The sequence below is a fragment of the Anser brachyrhynchus genome, assembly GCF_964034855.1.
Source record: "Anser brachyrhynchus genome assembly, chromosome: 11".
In the NCBI taxonomy this organism is placed as follows: domain Eukaryota; kingdom Metazoa; phylum Chordata; class Aves; order Anseriformes; family Anatidae; genus Anser; species Anser brachyrhynchus.
The window spans coordinates 21,596,408-21,614,368 of NC_137706.1; the positions used below are offsets into that span (position 1 = coordinate 21,596,408).

The 17,961-nt window shown below is 38.1% G+C and overlaps 1 protein-coding gene across 3 annotated transcripts in view; it reads right to left on the minus strand.

Moving 5' to 3' along the window:
• Window positions 1–3,685: 3,685 nt before the first annotated feature.
• UACA (uveal autoantigen with coiled-coil domains and ankyrin repeats) overlaps window positions 3,686–17,961 on the minus strand; it is a 31,673-nt gene continuing 17,397 nt past the window's right edge. For 2 of the 3 annotated variants that reach the window (XM_080607469.1, XM_080607470.1), the window contains exons 8-19: window positions 17,533–17,714; window positions 17,022–17,059; window positions 15,646–15,732; window positions 14,410–14,517; window positions 13,611–13,643; window positions 13,001–13,099; window positions 12,777–12,813; window positions 11,847–11,899; window positions 8,067–10,769; window positions 7,359–7,511; window positions 6,326–6,391; window positions 3,686–5,555 (exon numbers count right to left, since the gene is read on the minus strand). In XM_080607469.1, coding sequence (XP_080463595.1) covers window positions 5,484–5,555; window positions 6,326–6,391; window positions 7,359–7,511; window positions 8,067–10,769; window positions 11,847–11,899; window positions 12,777–12,813; window positions 13,001–13,099; window positions 13,611–13,643; window positions 14,410–14,517; window positions 15,646–15,732; window positions 17,022–17,059; window positions 17,533–17,714 — 3,631 coding nt within the window. In that variant the 3' untranslated portion in view covers window positions 3,686–5,483. The remainder of the gene's footprint in view (window positions 5,556–6,325; window positions 6,392–7,358; window positions 7,512–8,066; window positions 10,770–11,846; window positions 11,900–12,776; window positions 12,814–13,000; window positions 13,100–13,610; window positions 13,644–14,409; window positions 14,518–15,645; window positions 15,733–17,021; window positions 17,060–17,532; window positions 17,715–17,961) is intronic. The other variant, XM_080607471.1, reaches the window with a different exon arrangement.

Genomic DNA, 17,961 nt, shown 5'->3' on the forward strand with positions numbered 1-17,961 from the left:
GTGCTAGAATTTCTTGAAAACTAAGAGTTGTGTGTCAAAGTCCCTCATGACCAGATCACATTATAGATTTACTTGATCTACACTAATTGTTTTTAAGTTGGTCCACTGGTAGTTAGGGCAATGCCTTCCAATTCCTAAACTGCAGCAAGTAGTACGGCAAGACAAGACACCAGCTGAAGTGTCCTTGCACCCCAAATAACTCTTATACCACACTTGACTCTCAACACGAGGAAACTTCAAGAGGTCCTCTCTTACTTTGGAATACTCCCACCAGATTACAAAACTCTGGCTTGATGCCCTGCAGAGAATTTTTGAAGTCATCTCTGTTGTATCCTAAGAGCACATAAGCGGGAGAAAAAAAAAAAGAAAAAAACAGCATTTAATGAAGTGTAAAACTAATTATTATGAAATAAAACTAGCTGTTCACACTGAAAAGAAGTCATATTTTCATGTTCTATTTTCCTTTCAAATGCATTCCTTTCCTGTCATCTAAGATATTTGGTAAATGTAAAAATAAATATTCTTCACAGTAGAGTGCTGGCTTGAAAGCTGAGTCCAACAGTAAAAAGCTTCACAATTTAATATCCCTTAATGCTCAGCATCTTTTTCACTTAATGTAAAATCCATCTGATCTAATAGCTGCAATTGAGTTATATGTATGTTTTTTCTATTAAAAGTTAATTTTCTGAGTTGGCAGAGCAATACACGCATTAGATTAAGAAAGCAGTAATCTCTACAAACTTTCCAGGACTCAGACATATTTCCAAGTCAGCTACTTAAAAGTCATATACCCACTTAAAATAGGGCTGCCGAATAATAGCAACATTGTGCCAACAATCAATTATAAGCAGCATTACCTTATAATATTGCTTTCCTGTTTCACGTAACAGATCACCATACATCTCTTGTGAAGCACCCCTGAAACCTCTTCAATGCATTTCATTTACATCTGACATTTTTGTGACCTCCCATTTTCCCCCCTTCATTTATCAGCAATGTTTGTCCATGAAAGCATAAAAATTGAAAGCTTCCTTTACTACACAGGTGATTCCTCATGCTTGATTATACCAAACACATGGATTATCACTGCCATGGGAATTTTGCTGATGAGCAAACACAGCCCAGATTTTACCTTCACCTTCATGATTCAATTGAGCCAAAAACCTCATACACAGCACTGCCAAGAGAGTTGTTCGTTTGGTTTGAGCCCAGAAATCTCCCCATTTGTAAAGTATTTAAACAATCCACGCCTAGTAAACCCCAAAACGTTTAGCTTAGTTTCTTACGTGCTATGACTTTACAGCATCATCAACACCAAGGTAACAAGAGGGTGAGCTGGCAGACTTAGCCAGCAGGCAACAAAAAGTCTCAGCTAGCAGGAATTACATGCTATGTTGAGTCGCTCTGTTCCCAAGGAAATTGAGATTTAGTTTCTCACTTCTAGGGCACTCTTTGTCTTGCATATCCCCCACCCCGAAGTAAGAATTTTTCACAGTTAACCACTGCATCCAAACACAAACCTGCTGTTAAGAACAGCTTCATGCCCAGGGTAACGCAACCACAGCTAAGAGCTCCACAGCTGCCTACTGACGCCACGCTGGCGGAAGCTCTGGGTACCACTCCTCCAGAAGAAAGCAACTTTCTGATGTGCAACTGAGCTGTTACTACATCATTTTAATTTCAGCTCCACTAACTCTTTCGATAATGAACCGAGAAAGAAAAAATAATCCATGCCAAGACAGAAATGCTACTAGAGCAAACAAGGCACAGTTCAACGCATGAAAGCACTGTTCAAAAAATAAATGTTGAACTCCAGCAGATCAAATGGGCTTAGCAAGACGGTTTTGAGGAGGAGAAGGAACAGAGTGCTCTGAAACTCTCGGCACACACAACAGCTAGTGTCAGACAAGCACCCAGATTTCTTAGATCCTATATTCAAGTGATTACAGTGACAAGAAACTACTAATAACCTGCACCAAGCCAAAGTATATCTGTAGGAGCGCTATTGCAACTATTGAGATCAAGATATTCAGGCCTGGCAATTTTTGTTGCGTTTGATTTTGTTTGTTTCCAGACAAGCACCAACTTCTCACCTTTATTTTTCCCCTCTCATAGTAGTATTCCTCTATCTCCAGCTAAAGAAACATTTTTAAACAGACCAAGAAAGTAGGTTCTCTATTCCCTGGTACCAATTCACATTTCATATAAACACAAAACTTATTTATTCTCTCACATACTTTATGTATAGAGTTCCTATATGTACAACAGTGAATTAAGCCAGCAGTCACATTCAGGCTTCTAGTAACATGATGGGGTTAAAATTGCTAAATGATCTTGAAGTCACCTAACAGTCAGAAACTTATTTGTGTCACTGCCGGAGCAGCAGTTACAACAATCGAGCCTTCACTCAAGAAGAAACCTGGAAACACTGAGGTTGTACATTTTCAGCATCTGTTCTGGCACAGGTCAAGTTGTGGAAGAACAGTAAGTATTTTCAGCTAGCAGCTTACACTCGACGATGTTTTGAGCTGGTGTTTAAGAGGCATGTTGATCGTTTAAAGAGAGATGACAAAAGTAAATTATTTCAGCAGAAGGAAATTACTCTGCTTACTAAAAAAATAAAAGAAGATATGAATACCATTCAAAAAGCTTTTAAATAGTTAGCCTTATTCTGCAGTAAAAAAAAAATAAATGGTTGGAGATTACAAGACCCATATAGTACATCTGAGAGTATATAAAGTTATGAGAATATTATCAGTGCAAATCACTTCAATGGTACCCTGTACGTTAACTGACTCAGTGAAGTTGACAGAATACATCTACTGGCTAAGGGAATATTTAGACACATCAAATCACAGACACATCAAAAAACAGTTCTACTTCAGTGTCATTTCCTGTTTAGAAGCCCTCAAACATTTATTCTTTTATACACAGAAGCACACACACACTTAAAGGTCAAAGAAGAGACTTACAAGAACCCTGAAGAAAGGCTCTGCTTACTGACTCAGAAAACAAGCAACTCCTGTAAAGCCTTCAAAGGTCCAATGAAGAAATCATTGTTCCAGTCACTGTTTAAATACAGTAAAGTTTCACTTACACTGTTCATACCCTAACAACTGACCACCTTACTCATTTTCACGTCCCACGTGCGAGGATGCACCAAATAACTAAAAATCAAGTTAATTGTAAAATTAGGGAGCCCCTCACTTTCCTTTCATACCAAATGAGCCAACTCGAATAGTGTGGCAAGGAATTACCCTGCAAAGACTGCTTAGCAAGTCATGAAGTCAGGCAGCAACTTAACGTTACGTGAACATGCTTTCATTAAAAGCAGTAGTAAAACTTCACTGCCTCACCCCTAAAACATAGGGACAGGTACAAGAGACAGCATGCCCTGTTTGATGTAGAGGTGGCCAGGGCAGATTTACTCTGAAGAGCTAACTGGTGAAGCTTCATCTTTGATTCTTGATTAATATCACCAGAATTTTATCAACCACAAATTCTGAAAATAGATGAAAAAAAAACAATCCCAAAAAACACCAATCCCAGCAGACATCTAAAAATAAATGTGTTACCTGGTATTTGAGAGCATTCAAATGAGTTCAATATCCTTCACGACCCACTACTTTGCCAAAACTATTTACATTGCTTTACCTTTTACAGAATTGACCACTACAATAAAAAAAAGAAGAAAATATTTTATTAATAATGTAATATGGGAAAAAATTAGAAAAACATACATAGAACTCCCTCAATAAAGAAACATACAATATCAAAATATGCCAGAGTTAGTATATTAAAACAATTTCTCTCTAATAAGAGTTTCAAGTAATGCAACCATAAAAGAATTTGGCTAAAAGTAATGTAAATATACTGAGATGCTTTCTGTAATAGTCCTCTAAGAAATTAAAGGAAAGCAGCACTAGATCTGTTGTACTACAGACATACTTAGTAAATATATTAAATGTATTTATATAATAAAAACTGTCCTGCACATTTATCACTTTCTGTATCCCCCTCTATGTGCCAGTCATCTCTTCAATTCTATGACATGACTCTGCCCAAAAAGGGACACAAAAGGAAACAAATATAACATCACTGAAGAAAAGAAAGAGACCTAAGCCTGCAAGAGACAGCTTGTTGGGAAGCCCAATTAACGTGAAGCAAAGAATTCAGCACTCTTTCTTAAGTCTTTATTTTTCTGGAACATGGAAAAGGCAGCTTATCTTCTCTGCATCAGGATGCCAGGTTCCTACTTGCTAGTTGTAAGCAAATGCTTTCAGCCAAGTAGCTTGAAGTTAACAGGGCTACCAATAGCATTCACGCTGCTTGCACTATTAAAACACCAACATATGTTATTAGGCTCACTTTTGAATTACTGTCTTCGAATAGTTCCAAATTATTTTCTGTCATAAAACTTACTTATGGGAATATCATCCTTCAGTTAAAAATGAAGCCCTGCTTTAATAGGTAGATTCCAAGCACATAAATTCTCATTTCATTAATCTTACTATTTGCATCTTTCCCCATAAATAATCAGATTATAGTACATATTTTACAGTTAAGAGGAAAATACCTTAAAATTCCATGAAATAGTGTTTGAAAATCCAGTAACTAAATTATCTAGTGTACAGCTAAATGAGCTGCTCAGTCTACACCCCTATTATGCCTAATGAAGAATGAAATTATACACAAGTAGAACTATTGCATTTATTTCAAAATGCTGCTCTACCAACTATGACACTCCAGTCCTACTACTTTAGCCTACAGTAATCAATATTACAAAGCATTCATGAAAAATCTCTTGGGTCGGGGGATAAACAAAGTTAGTGTTTTGATGGAAAATTTGATTTTTGTGTCTTGTAAAAAGCAAAGGCACTACATCTTAAAGTTTATTTAAATAAAGTCTGTAACTTGGCCAGCCAAGTTACAGCGTATACCTAAATACCCTCCATCTAGCTTTGCAGCTGACTTTCTAAACACATTGTAATAAGTGTCGATCAGCTTAAGTTACAAATAAAATAGCCGCTTTTTTAATTGAAGGAGTTATACAGCTACAATACTTAGCCAAGCTCATTTGAACATAATTTATTTTCAACCACACCATGAGAGTTCAAGTTATAGGACAAACTGGAATTCCTAGGTATAGGCCTTGTTTTAAGAAGTGGTCAATCAGACATTGAAATAATTTAACTACTACGTCATCATTTTGACAGTCAATTCGCATACCAATTTTAAAATATGTTCTACATCTTTTATTAATCTCTTGAAAGAAGTGTCAGCTCTGAAACTTAGCTCTATTTTACTGTTTTGGAAGAAAATATTTCAGTTTTTTAAGTTGTTTCTTATATGAAGTAACTTTCTGGGGTTCTAATTGTAGCTGTGTTATCACAATTACATAAATCTCATGAAGGTTATCACTACCATAATCACAGCATTCCTACAAGCTGCAGCAGCCTTCAAGAACAATGGCACTAAGCACGTCAGCAAACAAGTCCCTGTCTCATTCGAATGATCTGTAGTAAAGCAGCTTGCACATCTTCATCCATGTGACCCTAGAGCAAGCAAACACTTAGTTAAAAAGTAAAATAGAAAAGAGTCCCATAAAATGTCAGCCCTTCATAAGCTCATATTAGGAGATTCTTCAAAATTGCTCAGAAGTCTTAACTCATTGCTGTATTTTTATCATTCTCTAGATAAATCTGAAATGCTTTAGGAACTCTGTTACAGTTTTCCCATGTGAGAAAGAATGGTCTGCCTTTCCGACCCAGCAGAGTCTTGTACAAAAATATGAGTTGGGGGAAAAATATAAGACTGTTCCTGTTCTCTGGAAGCAACAGCCTGCTGCTGTAGCAGTGGTCCTTCTTTTGTACACTTAAGTGTCTGAAGCCACAACACAAGTTAGTTGCTCAGCTCTTCACTCAGTGAGAGCCACTCAACACGCCTGCATTAAAATTTCCAGCTTCTACTTGACTTCTCTCCCGCATTACCTGGGATAATGCAGAATTAATATGCTCACATCACCAGACATCATCATCCTCAAAGCAGGTTCCTGCTATATATAATCACACCGTAGACAAATGGCCATGAGAACGCAGCATGGCAAGACTACAGTTGTACTGTGCTTTTTTGTGGGATCAGTCCATTCTCTCAACTTCACAATTAAAACTCTCAGCTTCAAAACAGGTTGCTAGTTTTAAGACCTAATTAACAGATGCTAATTTCAAGTTTATTTGACGTCTTCTAGCATGACAGGTGGAAATGTTTTAAGAATCTCTACATCCAGATGACACAGTAAAACAATCTGAACTTGGGACTATCATACCTGTACAGCACTAAGAAGATGTGTCCGATAAACTGAAACTACCTCTTGATGCTGCCTTTTAGCATCCTATAAAAGGAAGACAAGAAAAAGAAATGAAGTCATTAAATCAATACCTATTCTTCCCATTTCCAGCTTTGTTGCCTTGGTTCTGCACACTTGTATACTAGCCAAAGAAGAATTTCAAGGTTAAAGTTAGCTATATCCCCTCCACTAATCAGGGAAAGCCGCTTTTTCACCTTTTTTATTGGTTATTTGCAGTGCAGTAATTTTGCTGAAAGGCTGTCAGAGACAGGCTGACCTAGTGTATCAGCCCAGGTGCTAAAACAGAAAAGCTGTTCACCAACAGCATTAGCCATCTGTTTAAAAAAAACAATTCAAGCATGCTTTGGCTTACCTTACAAGGGCGAACCTTGCAAATACTATTGAAGATGCATCCTATTTCTGATCAGATATACTAATACCTGACTTTGCTCACACCGTAGCTTTAATTAAGAGCTTTACTGAAGTCACAGGAGCCAAAAATGCATGCATTTGTGCACAAAACCACAGCACTTACCACGAAGCATTTCCCTCCATTGTTAGTGCTTAATGGTAAGTAATACACTTCACAACATTTGCAGACAAGAGAACAGAAAATAACCAAATCCATTAAAAAAGGACCACCTTACTTTCTTTCAGAGAGAGAAAATACACGGTTGGTCTTTTTTTTTTTTGTAAGAAATATTAACATGGAACTAGCATACAGAAATGGTCCTGGCATGAACTATAGCAGCATCTTTCCATATCTCCTAAGCACAAGTTCTCTGTGCCCATTTCATCTGGAAGAGTTCCTAAACGTTGCAACTCTAGCATGCAGAAAGAAGCAAACAGATTTACAGACAGAAACGGTCAGAGAAAAAAACAAAAGCACATTTATGAATATTCTACTGTTCCGCATAGCCTAAGCACACTGTGCTCTACTGACCACATACTACCAAAGAATTACTGTAAGCAGCGTAATTGTGTGTCGGACAACACCTTGCAGATTACTTACAGCTAGCTGTTGTTGCAGTGTTTTTACTTGGTTCTGAAGCATTTCAACCTGCTGGTTCTGCCTCTTGGAAGGAATCCCACTGGTGTACGTAAGCTGAGACAAGCCATTAAGAGCTTGTTTTAACCGCTCCACATCATTAAGCAGTTCTGTAATCTTTAAAAGAAGCACATCAAAAAAAAAAAAAACTCATAAGGATGCCTCATTGAAAAAGCGATATTAACTTAGAAAAAGTCTGGTGAAGACTGGCAACCACTGAAGAGTTGCTGTCCTGGCGTGCCATCATACTGGCTAAGAGATGTGGGGGGGGGGGGGGAGTGAGGGGAGAGACATCTTTCGTACAGAACCAAAGTATATTAACACTTGGAAACCAAAGACAGGAATACTTTTTGTATTTAAAAGACAACTGTAAACATTCACCAAGTCACCAAACTGATGGAAGAATGAGCTTATACCCCAAGAGTCTGGAACTCAGGTTGGTAGTTTTATAGGGTCGACCACAGCATACGATACCAAAAACTAACAAGGAATTAGAAAAACTTAGCGTAATGCTACCAAAGCCAGGGCTTCAGCTTTGCAGATCTGGGCCTCTCCTGCATACCTAATGCCCAATACACCGTCATACTTGAACAGCTACATAACTGCATCTGAAACCTAGTTCTTTGCCACTACACTAAAAGCGTTAGGACCGTTAACTATCTGACAGCCTACCTTGTTATCCTTGGCTTCCACCTGCTTTGCCGACTCCTGTATTCTCTTCTGCAAGTCAATAATTGTCATCAGTGATTTATCACACCTTTCTTTCTGGTCTTTAATTTCTTGCTCAATACTGCAACTCCGTAACTGAAGCAATTCTTTTTCATCTTTTAAAGAAAGCTCGTTCTTTTTAGCTTGCAAAGCCTCTTCACATGCTTCCTCATACTTTTTATTTACACAAGACAAATCTTCAGCTATACTATTAATTTGGGCCTCCAGAGTACTTTTCATGGATTTGTATTCTGACATGTCAATCATTTCTTTGCTCTCCAGGTCTGTTAGAGCTTGTCGATTAAGCTGAATCTCAGCCTGCAACTTCAGGATTTCCTCATTTTTAACTTGGTTTTCACCCTCCTTTTCTTTTAAGCTGTTTTTGGTTGCTTTGATTTCTTGTTCCAGCATTTCCTTCATTTGTGTATATTCTACCAAAGGTATTGAAGATTGTTTTAGATCCAACAGCTCCTGCTGTAGTTCTCCTACTTTTAGTGTCTCTTTGTCATAACATTCCTTCTTACTTCTGAGGGCTTCCTTCAGATCCTCTACAGTGTGACCAAGCGCCTTCTTCAAGGCTTCAATTTGTTCCACTGAAAGGTGCTGACCCTCCACAGGAGCCTGCAGAGGTACGGTCTGCTTGGCACTCTCCTGCAGCTCACTTTTCTCATCTTTGTTGCCTGTATATTTCTGCAGCAATTCTCTCAGTTGCTGATTCAGCTCCTCCATTTTGCTTGCAAACATTTTTTCCAATTCATGGGATTTCTCGGCAAGGATATAGTTTTGTTGCAAGTCATTCTGGATGGACAAAATGCCATTTTTGAGCTTTTCATTCTCCTCTTTGTACTTCATGTTTTCCTCCTCACTTTCTCTGCACTTCTGCGCCTGTTCCTGCAACTGTGCTTTTAATTCTTTCACTGTAGCTTCAAAGCGTTGTTCTCGGTCTTCAAAGGAGGCAACTGGGGCATATCTTGATTTAATGCACTCTTGAATTGTGTCAAGTTCCTTCTTTTGGGCTTCAATTTCTGCATGTAACTGTAAGATTTCTTCTTGACCCCTCTTATATTCTGCCATTATTGCAGCATTGTTTTCCTGAAGTTCTTGCATGCTCTTATTTACAGTAGTCACTTTGTCTTCATGATCTTTTAAGCTTATATACTCAGTTTGTAATTGATTCTGTAAAAGTTTCACCTTATTTTTCAAGGTTCCATTTTCTTCATTTACCCTCATAAATTCTCGCTTTATCTCTTCAGTTTTTTCTTTCAGATCTGACAGCTCCCTATTAGTCTCTTCTAGTGTGTTATTCAAAATTGTTTTAATCTCTTCATGTGTTGTAGCCAAAACATACTGATCCCTGAGAGTCTCTCTTATGACTGTGTTTTCAGACACTAGTTTGCACATTTTTTCTTGTTCATCATCATATTTTTTCTGAAGCTCAGCAAGCTGATTTTCAAGTTCAATACCACTAGATTTTAGAGCTTCCATTTCTTTTTTGTGCTGCTCCGGAGACAGGTACACAGCTTGGAAGTGGCTGATGTTCTCACTTAAGTTGTTCTTCTCCACCAGTAATTTTTCAGCTTCTGCTCTGCTTTCATTGTACTTCTTAGTTATTTCAAAAAGCTTTTTGGTCAGATCACCAACAGTCACATCACTTGTTTTTTTCAATTCTTCGTGAATTTTTAAAGGCACGTTCTGGCTTTTTATTTCAGTTTTTAACACTTGGATTTGTTGCTTAAGCATCTTGTTATCAACCTGAAATCTTTCAAGTTCCTTCTGCAGAGCTTGATTCTTCTGTGATAATTCAGAAATTGTTTTCCCAAGTTCCTCACTTTTTTGCTCAAATCCACTCCTCATTTGTTCATGGTCTTCTGGCTTTATATGCTGAGCAAGTTTAGCTTTCTGACTCTCAGATTCCTTCTTTAAAAGGCGAATCTCTGCCTGCAGTTTTTCATGCTCTCCTTCCATCTCCGCTAACTTCCTTGCTTTCTCATTCACTTCATTTGATAACACACTCTTCATGTTCTCAAATTTCTCTGAAGTTACAGAGTGGGCTAACTTTGCTGCTGTTTCTTTGAGCCGTCCTTCTAACTCCATGACATTTTTTCCCTTTTTATCTCGCTCCATCTCCAACTTAACAAGTTCCTTCTGCAACCTTTTATTCTCTTCTACCAGCCTTCCTTCATCTCTCTTAAATTCTGCCACTAGCAATTCATTCTGCTTAATCTGGTTCCTTAGTTTACCCACTTCAGCAGAGGCTCCTTCATACTTTGTTTTCATTTCTTTCAACTGATCCTTCAGCTCCTCTGTTAGCTTACTGTTTCCCGAAGCAGCTTCGTTAGTCAAGTGATCTTTCAGAGCAAGAAAGTGGGTCTGCATTTGCTTAACTTTGCCTTCCGAGTCAAACATTCTCTTCTGTACATCTTTTAAAGCATCTTCCAGTTGTTTTATCTGTCCGTCGGATTCCTCCTTGGTTCTTTCACATTCTGATGCCAAAGCTTTACATTCAGATACCTTGTGAGACAGTTCTCTCTGCAATTTGCTTATTTCTTCTTTTGCTGCACCATAGCAGGTCCTCATGTTGTCAAGCTCTTTCTTTAAAGTTTCCTTCTCTGAACTGGATGATTGGTTAGGCAGGGACAGCTCCAGGGGTCTCAGCATAGACCTAGACTGAAGATAAATTGGCACAAAAGTAGATACACACAGATTTCACAAGTCAGGTACGCATGCATTGTCATATTCATAACTACCTTATATCTATGCTGATATGAGCATAAAATTTTCAGAGCTTTTTTTTAAAATAAACTATTCTATTCCTGCCCATACTATAAAACACATATTTCAGCTTTCAACAATAAAAATTGATTATAATTCTAGTTATTTTTTCCCAGTCATCAGACACATTAAAATGCAGGTACAGTACATTAATTTTATTTTCCCTCATTATTCATATTTAATCATACATCTGCTCAAAGAAGTTCAATTTAGTAAGCATTCCCTCCCTCAAGCAGATGAAAACAACACTAAAAAGGAATCGGAAGAGACTGAGTATGTCATGGTTAACAGCACCTCCTCTCAGAAATGATTGAAGAAAACAGTCATTTTATTCCCCATCCAGTAAAGGCTATATAAAAAAGATAAGAACTTTCGCTGTTCTGCTATGAGGTCTTCACTGCCAACCTTCACTTTGCCACCAGGCACTATGGCCATTACATGGCACAGACCTGTTCTGAGGAACTCAGTCGTGCTCCAAGCACTTACCACTTTCAGGTCACTTCCTGACACGATTAGCTTAAAGCCACTTATTTCCTGCTTGGGACAGGGTTTGGGTTTTTGGCTGGGTGATTTTTGAAGGCTGCTAGCTATCAGCAAACAAAATTGCCACGAAATTATTAAGTTGGCAGGAAAATAAAGTCTTATGAATTGTAACTGAATTCAAAGCGGGAAAAAGTTATGGAGATGAAAAACCAATTATATTTGGAAGTGTGACTGCTAACCCAGCAATGTGACGATTCGGTTTTAAAAATGCCCATTACAAACCGTTCAGTACTGGTATCTTCACAGTATTTAAAGCTATTTCACATACATAACTCTAGAGGGCACCAGCTGTTAAAAAAACATAGCAAGGCTAGTGTATAAAATTTTGTATTCAGAAACAGTTTAATATGCATTTATGCATTTATGAGCATATTTAGTATTCCCAAGCGTAACTACCTTAGAGTTTCTCTTAGAAAAAATATTTATTACCTGTGACTCCACAGCAAACACTTGACCTTGCTTAAGTAATAAATCTTCTTTTCCTATATTTTCAAAGAAAATAGCATTTAGTCCTTTTAAAAACAGTAACACAAATCACAAGAGCTATGTTTTTCCTTCCTAATTTTATTCTTGTTAATGCAACTGTGCTATGTGGGTTGGTATTTAAGTATTCGGTATTAAAGTTAAATCACATGGGAAATCTGGACGAACTCCTCTAAAGAAAAGATATATCCCTACCATCCCAGGGCAGCTATCATTTTGCAAGACAGTCACAAGAGCCACCCTGAGCTAGCTGCATGGCTGCTAAAGAGAGCAACAGGGAAAAGCATCCCTTTGCAAGACAAATAAATGATCCAGGCAGACAAACACTTCTCACAACGGCTCATGTCAGTCAGATGAAGCAACATTTTAAGCTACCTAAAAGCAAGACAGGCCTGTAACCGAGTTAGATGTAAAAGACTTCAGTTTCTGGAAATGGAACCCATTTCTAACAGCAGTGTAGGCTGAGGTACTGCGTTTAAAGTTGTGCTCCAACTTGCCTACAGTAAGCCCTGATGATGACCACAGCTTTCTTCCTCAGCAGAAGCAAATCACAGACATGAGCCAGGGTGCTGTTTATGAAGAATGGAAAGACTCCGTTTGGAGCAGAGACCTTGCTCAGCTTGTTTTTCAAGCTATTAGAAGACATGCCATAGTTACAACACAGATTTCATGAGACCACAATCACTTGTGAGTAAGAGTGATCAATAATGCCCTAGAACTCAGGTACAAACAGAAGTCGGCCCAGCTGCCTGCCTTCTGAGGTCTGCGGAGTGGAAAACCACATTATGTTTGTCTATAGTTAAAACAAAAAGGAAAAAAAAACACTTTGTTTTCTAACACTGCATCATGCACAGCAAATTTAAGAACTATACTTACTATTTCCAAAGTTACTTCCAGATGCCACAAAGTCAACCTAAAAGCAAACAGCAGGAAATATAAAAAATAAAGCTTACATCAAATTTTTACCATGTTTAAGCTATGGATCAAAGAGCAGAGAAAGCTTTTCAAATTAGATAACGAACTTAAAATTGTTGAAAGGGTTAAGTGTTTATTACAGTAAATATCAAGTATCTCACTACATTTCAAATCAGTTAACGTACTTCATAATATTTGAGTTTAGCTTTCAGAGCTTCAATAGTTCTTAAGCTTTCTTCCTGCTGTTTTTCCTTGGTAGTTAGGATTTTCTTCAATTCATCTTTCTAAAAGAGAATAAAAAGTGCCAAATAGCCAAAGCCACAGGAATAGACAGATTCATAAAATCTCAAGCAACTTTTAAAAAGTAGTTTAGGGAGAACTTCAACCAAAATTAGCACTGAAAGAATCCTTGAATTCTTCGTTTTAAAGTTCTTCTACAAAACTGCTCATCTACAAGGACAGTCTCGAAGAAAGAGTCAAGGGAACATGTACCAATATCATGTGCAATCGTTCAGTTTATTTGTATTTATTAGCCTTGCATTGATGAAAGTCACTACTTAAACAGATACTTACAACATTAAGTCTGCTTTAGAGGTGAGATAGAAATTAGAATATATTAGTTGTAGTAATACAAATGCTATACAGCTGTATGAACTGAGAACATATCACTAGATATTTTGTTTAGCATTTATATATAGCTTTTCTTTTCTCTGATTTTAAATACCGTTTCTTATATGCAATATACATTTCCCCTATTTCACAGTTCTCTTACACTTTAAGGTGATATAATCATACCTCATTTTCAAGATCATCTGCAAACATTTGCTCCTGCAAAAATAACAAAAATCCCCCCACAAATCATTTTTAAAATAATGTTTTCAAGGGGCTTATACACAGTTCATTAGCTGATGAGTCGACCCCAGTTTCTAATACTACATCCTTCCAATACACTGTTCCCCTCACATTTACCACCTAACCTCTGGCAAGAGAAAAAAATAAGGATGTTTGTCAAAACACTGTCTCTTGACATACGTACTAAGCAAATAGAATACCTTTTCAGTTATCTAGACCATATGCCATTGAGGTAGAAGAGTAGAGTTTTTCAGTTAAAAACTGCAGGTTTTTGAATGTGAATAGTAAACAGGAGGAATGGTTTGGTTGGGGGGGGGTTGTTTGTTGAGGGGGTGGGAGGGGGCTGGTACGAAATGGGAATTCAAATTTCAGAGAGCAATCCCATATTGAAAACCCCTTCCCCACCCACTTCTGCCAACTGAAGAGTTTTTGCTCATTTTCCACTTAAACTAACAACTGGAAAATAAGCAGTGGCTATAAGTACCTGCACACAACACCTACATTTAAATGGCAGATTAAGTTTACTTTCCAAATTACAATATACCAGAATACCTCATGGTTCCTATTACATTACGAAGTATAGCTATAAATGCTATTGCTCAACTTTATGAGGATCAGTGGACAAAATTGTAATATCTCCTCACATGTTGAGTATTACTACAGACTACAGGCCGCTGCAGAACAAAATGACAGCAACACGTACAGAAATATTTTACAGTAAAGCAGTGAATACTGAGTTTACCTCATTTAACTGTAGTTGCAGCCCACTGATTCTATCCAGCAACATCCTTTGCTCTTCTTGTACTTCTCTCATTCTGTCCTTCAAATCTTGATTTTCTAACTCCAATTCCTTAAAAAAAAAGGCAACAAAATAAAGTAATAAATACTCTACTCGCATGGGGAAAACTAATGAATTTTCACCAATAATTTTAACAGCCATTAAAGGACACATCAAGCCTTGCTTAAGTCCCAGTGATACTGAGGCCTCACTTTAGGTCTCCATCATTCTGGAATTTAGAAAAGCACATTTCAAAGTCTTCAAGATTTTTGTTTCTAATAGCTCATTCTGACATAAGTGTACGTAAAGGTTTTGAGAGTATGAGCAGGGTAAGACTACTTTCAGTGCTGACAGCACTAAAGAGGCTGCTTACCGACTGTCTGCTAACATGTAAAAGTAACTAGTACTAAAACAGTTCCTGAAACCCAACCACCGTAGCCAAAGGTGTAATGAAAAAACCTCACCGGCATGAAGTGCAGCAACCTTTAAATGGACAAGTGTTCCAGCAACCCCAAGAGTCACCCTGGTAATGCATATGAATCCAACGCATGAAAACTATCAGTCTTGGGCCTTCAATCCGTCCAGCGTTTACATCCAAACAAAGGCTGTTTAGCCACTGCTAGAGAACCACCTGCGGTAACTACTTTAGCTCAAAGCAGACAAGTTTCATTTAGAGATCCTTACTCTTTTAAGAGAAAGGATTTCAAAATGAAAGCCTCAATTTCTCCATGGTTTGTTCCCCACAGCTTAAAGTGTTACTTACCTTTCTGAAAACTGTATTGACACAGTAAGATGACAAGAAAATGAATACCAGTTAATAGAGCAGTTATGATACACGTTATTTTTAAGGAATACAAGCACAGATCTCCTGAGAACGTTACAACACCTTTCTGTTTTGTGACACTATGATCTTACTGCAGGTGAAAGCAGTAGACACAAGATTAAGAGATGGGAAGGGGTGACGTGAAGATACTCACAAGTATTTATTATATAAACTTTTATTTTCTTGCAGAAGGTTATAGCTTATCTGCATAATTGCCGCTTTACATACTCACACAATTAAGTTTTAAGTAAACAGCAATATCTATGACCTTTCTTAATGGAATTGCTAATGCTTATTTACAATCACATCTTGTCTTTAATATGCCTGGTTCATTATGCATACGGGAACATGTAGTTGTAGAAATCCTTTCTGCTTACCTGAGCATTATGTTCCTTCTGATACAGCCTGACATTCACCTCTTCCTGTGCATGCAGCCGATTCCACTTTTGTGACATATTAGACATCTGTTATTGCAACATTCAAAGTGTTAATTTTTATTCCTGTTGCAGTCTGACAACATCCATTTCTGGGGACAGTAGGCTGCTCTCAACTCCCATTTCAGCTTCCACTGGGGGGCAATACCACTGAGCGTTCAAACTCTGACAGACCGCTTCTCAATAAGAGCTAGACCACCCACGATCTCGTCCAGACAGAAAACAGGATGCTTGTCAAAGCTCAAACCCCAAATATGCACATAAAATATTTTTCATATAGAAATACAAACACCATCTAATTATAGATGGAATCTTCCATGCTACGAATGAGGTCAACTCAAAAATACTGAATCAGTTTTGCATCACTGTGCAATATTAGCCACTCTCTCAACAGTACCAGCTGTGTGCTGAATTTTGGCAGTCGGGGGCGAACAGCTTACACCTCACCTCTTTTAGTCTCATACAACTGCAACATGTAGAGAGTACGAGTTTCCTAGGGATGGGAAACAAGTACAAATTTCCTAGGGATGGGAAGTGGAGAGGGAGGTACTCATCTTTTCTCGCTGGTATGCAGTGACAGGCCTCGTGGTAATGGCTCAAAGCTGTGCTGGGGGAGTTTCAGACTAGACATTAAGAGAAACTTCTTTACCAGGAAAGTAGTTAGACACTGGAACAGGCTTCCTAGAAGCGGTGGCTGATGGCCCACTTGAAGACTGGTCACAATGATATGTTTTAATATTGGGTCAGCCCCATCTGACAATTGGATCCTGTGATCTGTGTAAGTCCTTACCAACTAAAACTATTATATTCAAGTAGGAGTCCCTTCAAAGCATCCCTGGACTGATTTAACAGACCTTACAGTTCCGCCCTAGACGAAAAGCTGTATTTCAGTGTAGATTTGTTAAAAGAGGCCAGCATACTCAAAACGAGTACAGGAAGCATTGCTTGACCTGCAGCATACACATGTAGCATAGGTCTGAAGTAAGGGCCTGCTGAGCAGCATTAGGCATTTACGATTACAAATCCTAAAAATTTTGAAGTATTTTGCCTGATTTGATAGAGGACAATGCAATAATTACACTGATGTTTGGAAAAAAAACTACACGTGCATGAGTAGCTTACAACAGACAGTTTTACTCAATCACCTTTACACGCCAGCAAACAAAGCTGATTATTTCATAGTACCAAAGATAAAAAAAATCAGTGAGATTTACACCACAAATCTGCAACCTTTCTGCGATATACACCGAACATTTGAATTAAGAACACCTTGAAAAATGTTGTTGGGTCAGTTAAAGAAACAACTCAATAAGACTTACCTTTTGTTCAGACTGCCCTTTCTTCATGGTATCTCTTCCTAAAAATAAAACACAACATGAAATAGGAAGGTAAAAAAAAATGTATTTCATTCAGGTTCATGCAAGGCATACCTAGTTAATCTACTTATGTTTCTGTCTTGGAAGGACATTTCAAAAAAGAGTCGTTTTCCCCTTCCTTCCCACCCCCCAACCCCACCCTGTTAATCCAAAAAAAAGTACAAAGCTTGTCCTATAAATAAGGCTAAATAACTCCTATGATCAATACTGCAATACCAGAGTCATCAACACTGATACCCTTTATCTCATGATGTCACAGCATGCATAAACTTTAAGTTTTACTAAACACAAGCAAAGAAACATAACTCTTCTTTACCCTCCTATGCAGGCTGGGTATCACCTTTTGGTTTAAAGGACTACAGCCATCCTACAGCCACACAAGGACATAACTTTGGGAAGACGCACAGCCCAAATGAAAGGGTAGTAGCAAGCAGTAACAGCGCGTTCTTCATACCTTTGCCGGAATCCTCAATGGCAGCTTTTATTAAAGTCAAAATGTCAATATTGTCACCGATTCTGGCATAGTAAGCACAGTCATGACCAAGGCCATCAACCAAACTAACATCTGCGCCATTTTTGAGCAAAACTTCTACCGCGTCCTTGCAGCCATATTCACAGCCTAACATTAGGGCAGTCCTGGGGATGGGGAGAAAGATTGCATTCAGAGACGCTGGGTTCGTGTGCTTTCAAAGGAGCACTTACAGATATAATCCTTTGTACACTTATCTGCGATCATGGAAAGCTGAGTGAAGGAATCTTTCCTCTCTCAAGAGAGGAGACTACGCTTTTAAAAGTCATTTAGTCAACATTTAAATATTTGTCAGAAAGCAAAGCAACACTAACAGCAGCACTTTCCTGAAGCCCAGCATAAGCCTGCTGCCTT